The sequence below is a fragment of the Pollachius pollachius genome (genome assembly GCF_949987615.1).
Source record: "Pollachius pollachius genome assembly, chromosome: 4".
NCBI classification, from domain to species: domain Eukaryota; kingdom Metazoa; phylum Chordata; class Actinopteri; order Gadiformes; family Gadidae; genus Pollachius; species Pollachius pollachius.
Genome location: NC_136937.1, coordinates 23,305,281 through 23,309,744, shown reverse-complemented (window position 1 = coordinate 23,309,744; position 4,464 = coordinate 23,305,281). Strand labels below are relative to the sequence as shown.

At 49.7% G+C, this 4,464-nt stretch overlaps 1 protein-coding gene across 1 annotated transcript; it reads right to left on the bottom strand.

Moving 5' to 3' along the window:
- Positions 1-1,462: 1,462 nt before the first annotated feature.
- Positions 1,463-2,631, bottom strand: LOC307074493 (G-protein coupled bile acid receptor 1-like; the record flags this gene model as incomplete). Its single annotated transcript, XM_079734661.1, is given in 2 exon segments — positions 1,463-2,607; positions 2,610-2,631. Coding segments are annotated over 2 exon segments (1,167 nt in total).
- Positions 2,632-4,464: the final 1,833 nt, after the last annotated feature.

The following is a 4,464-nucleotide window of genomic DNA, read 5'->3' as shown; positions in this document are numbered from 1 at the left end:
TCTATCCAGGCAGGAGGGAGCAGGATTTAAACCCACAACCCTCTGGTCTTGATAGGAGTCTGCAGCAGAGTAGCCGGGCAACGAGCCAGAACCTTAAACATAAACACAGTGCTTTAGAGAAACGGTTCAGCCTTTGAATCACCTTTCGTTCTACCAGGCTGCCCATTCCCAATTGATCAGAACCAATATCATCTATTGATTTAGAAGGTTCTGCCCATGGCTCAACCTGGCATTTAGGATATGAAACCACGACCACCTGTTTTGATAAATCTTTTGGGTGAATTGTGAAATTGAGAATTTGTTTTCTTTTTCATTTTCATTGTTGACTGCATTCTGTATGTAAGCAAAATAAATCCCCTGGCAAATACACATGCACGCACACATGCACATGGACAACAAGCAGACGAACATGGCTCATGGTTTTAAAGTTATCAATGCGCAAATCAAAGATTCAGGGAAATCTACTGATCACAGCGCTGAACACAATCCCCTCGGCGGACCACTGGAGCTGTGACAGGCCCAGCGATTAACCTTCACATCCAGGCCTGGACAGCTTTAAACTGATTACCTCCACATCCAGTGGACGCTCTGGTTTAAGTGATTTTACCAAAAGGAAAGTCTTATGATACAAAAGTCCCAGACAATTTGTATTCACACTGAGAATCTCATAAACAGCCACATCAGATTCAGATTCAGAATCAGATTCCCAAACCCTGTTCACATTGACATTCCAATCACATTCCCCTTCCAATTCACTTTGGTGTTAATATGAGAGGGTTTAGCCCAGTTGGCAAAAGTTTGACACAAGTATATTCAACCCCATTTTGTGGCTTTACATTAGTGGAATACATTATGGTTCTTGTTCAGTCACTTTTAATTCTAATCATTTCAGCTGGCTAAAATACATACAAAGGAATAGTCCTGTGGATGAAAACAGCACAATATCTGTGTCTATTGTGAGGGTCTTCAATAATTGTTCATACACTTTCATGTGTATCTCTTTATGCTCACCAACATAACACTGGTGTCTTCAACTAGGGCCTTTTCTGGACTGCTCATTTGTGTCAAATCGTCCACAAAAATAATTTGTTTAAAAAACGAGTGCACTAACCACATCGGAAACATATCTTGTAGCAACCACCATAATTGCGTTCAAATGCCGTGTCAACACCAATGCAACGTTACTCCCTGTCTGAACAAAGACCACGCAGGTCAAAGACGCCACACGTCTGTTTCCCCCTGATCTGCATTTCCATAACTTTAAGTTTAAGGCTTAAACCTAAACTTAAAGCTAACCAGGCAGCGCACAGAACCCCCCCCCGTGCGCTGAGACGAAGCGGGGGGGTTAGTCTTCTGGCCCCTCTAGCGAGCAGGTCCCGAGAATCTGTTGTGCGACGAGGCGACCCCCTAAACGCGAGTTTGTACATAACCCCCCGACGGCTGCTAAACGTCACCGCGGCCCCTAGAGGGCGATCTCCTCGCCGTGCTTTGGCCGCCTGGTCCTCCAGCGCGCCCGCAGCTTGAGCAGGATACGGCTGGCCGGGTCGGTGTACTGCCGGTTGGCCATGCCCAGCACCAGTGGCACCACCGCCATGCTGGCGACGCCCGTGCACGACAGCACGATGTGCACGGTGGAGCTCCAGCGTGTCTCGCTCAGCAGGAATGCCACGCACACGTGCATGTAGATGACGTAGGGCAGCCAGCACGCCAGGAAGGTCAGCGACACGGCCGCCAGGCAGCGCGCGTACCGCAGCTGGAGCCGCTGCTCCCGGTCCGACGCCGTTGCGCCGCGCTCCAGCGAGCGGTGCAGCCGGCAGATGTCGCGCAGCTGGCCGCGCGTGATCCACAACACGCGGCCCGTCATGCCGGCGATGGCCAGGATGGCGGGCAGCACTAGGCCGTACACCTCCAGATAGATGAAGGCGTTGGGGAACACGCGGCGGTACGAGCAGCAGAAGGACGAGGTGGCATTGGCCGCGCACGGCGCCTCCGCCCGCCTCTCCTCCATCCGCCCCCCGACGCCTGTGGGGCAGCAGTAGTCCCAGTCCGGGGCGGACCAGTTGTTCCAGCCAAAGGCGGGCAGGGCGGCGTACAGCAGTGGCGGCGCCCACACCACCAGCAGCGCCAGCGGGAAGCGGCGGTGCACCCACAGCCGGCTGTAGTGCAGTGGGCTGGCGATGCAGGTGTAGCGCTCGTAGTGCACCATCACCAGGTTGAGCAGGAAGGCCAGGAACAGGAAGTTGGGGAAGACGTGCGCTACCAGGCAGGAGCTGAAGCTGAGCTGGCGGTTGAGGCCCATCCAGGGGATGAAGGGCAGGGCCACGCCCGTGCACAGGTCGGCCACCAGCAGGCTGAGGAAGAAGTAGTTGGGCGTGTTGTGCAGCTTGCGGTTCAGCGCGATGCCCAGGATGATGAGCAGGTTGGCCAGGATGATGGAGGTGGACAGCGGCACGGTGATGGCGTAGATCAGCTGCTTGGCCGAGAGCAGGGGGGAGGGGGAGGAGGGGGCAGAGGGGGCGGAGCGGTTGAGCTCCATGCCCGGGGCGGAGACCTCGCCACGGGACGGACGGGGCAGGACGGTAGGGGGTTGTTCTCGGACAGGGGGTTGGGGAACGGGAAAGGTTGACCCATTCAGAGGGCGTCTGTCCGTCTGGCCGTCGAGGTTTTGGACACCTGGAGGGAAGCATGGATATGATTTGTTTATATTTTTAAATAAACAATATTAAGGTAAAACAACAATCAGGCCAATAGCAAAACGGCAACATTTTCCAGCCAATTGATTTTTTTCTATTGCATGTGAATTCTACTACAAATACATGATCAAACTGATAATGAGGAGCACAGGTGAACAGAATGAGTGATCAACACAGCTGGCCCTCAGTACCCATCCAAACACTGCTTTACATTTACATTTACATTCGGGGCATGTAGGAGGCTTTTATCCAAAGCTACGTACGTTTGTCAGAAGAAGGAGAAACAGTAAGGATGTTCATAGAACCACAACAATCACTAGGTTAACCCATTTCCCATATACAACAGAGATAGCTAGGATAAAATGCTACACAACTAAGTACTATAACTAAGTGCAATACTAAACTGAAAGTGTTTGGCTCAAGCACCGGTCAACTATCCAGCGGAGTTAACCCCGCAACCCAGTCTCTCTGCAAAACAGACCATATATATAGACAGTATATATATATATATATATATATATATATATATATATGTTTTCATCCATTCAGCCTTTAATGTTGCTTTGTGTTTTGTGTTATTTTATTTGTTAAGTCAATGGTGTTCTGAATCATGGTGGACAAGGGAACGCCAACCATGTGTTTCACCTGGACCCGGTCACCATGGGGACGACAGAACAGCAGGTCATGGGGTGCAGGTAAGGGCCCGGGGCCATCAGAGTCCTACAAGTGACACTGAAGACTCTGGGGTTTAAACCCAGAGCCTTCGGGCTGGGAGGGGAACAGCCCTGACCTCTGGAACATTCACGTCTCTGACCGCCACCCACCCTCGTACACCACTGCCTTTCCTTTTGGCTGCTGAACACGTTACACGCGGGTTGTTTCGCAATGATGAAATAATCGTGAATTAACCAAAGGTTGTGTAATTTGGCGGGTAGAATAAAAAAAGTGGATTGGCTTGCAAAACGATAGATTACGGAAAACAAAATTACGAAATGGTGACACGTGTCACATTTTTCCGGGGGAGGAGGATGTGGTTGAAGGAAGTCAGATATAGGACAAGCTAGCGATAGATTTCACATTAAGATGAAGAGATAATTGATGTGTTAACGTAGAAAAGAATGTCGTTAACACATAAACCCAGAACGACACTAATATATGAATACCGGTGATGCCAGACACCCATGTGATACAAACACAGCAGCGAGGTTATTATTCAGAAAAGTTTTAAATATAGCAGCAGTGTTTATGCTCCACGCAGCAACATAGCCGGACTGTTCCACCATTAATCACATGATACCATTCTGTTACAAGACCCTCTGCCACCAATGCCCTCCCAGTCACACCACACACATTGTTCTGTCGTAAATCTCTCTCTCTCTCTTTCTCGCTCTATTTCTCTACCATTCTCTCGGCCTACTTAGTCATGGCTGACATGTTAGTGTGTGTGCACAAATAATTGTGTGTGTGTGTGTGTGTGTGTGTGTGTGTGTGTGGTGTGTGTGTGTGTGTGTGTGTGTTTTTGTGTGTGTGTGTGTGTGTGTGTGTGTGTGTGTTTGTGTGTCCACATGTGAGTACATTACGTCAACCAGAGTAACATGCGGAATCTCGACAAAAACTGGGGACAGGAAAATATGGACCATTAATTAAAGATTAATCTGTACTCTGGAGTTACATTCAGCTTTCTGTATGTTGTCCGTTACGAAGCCACTACAGACCTTTGCAGGAGGAGGCTACTGCATCAAGCACTTTGATATCACACAACACACACACA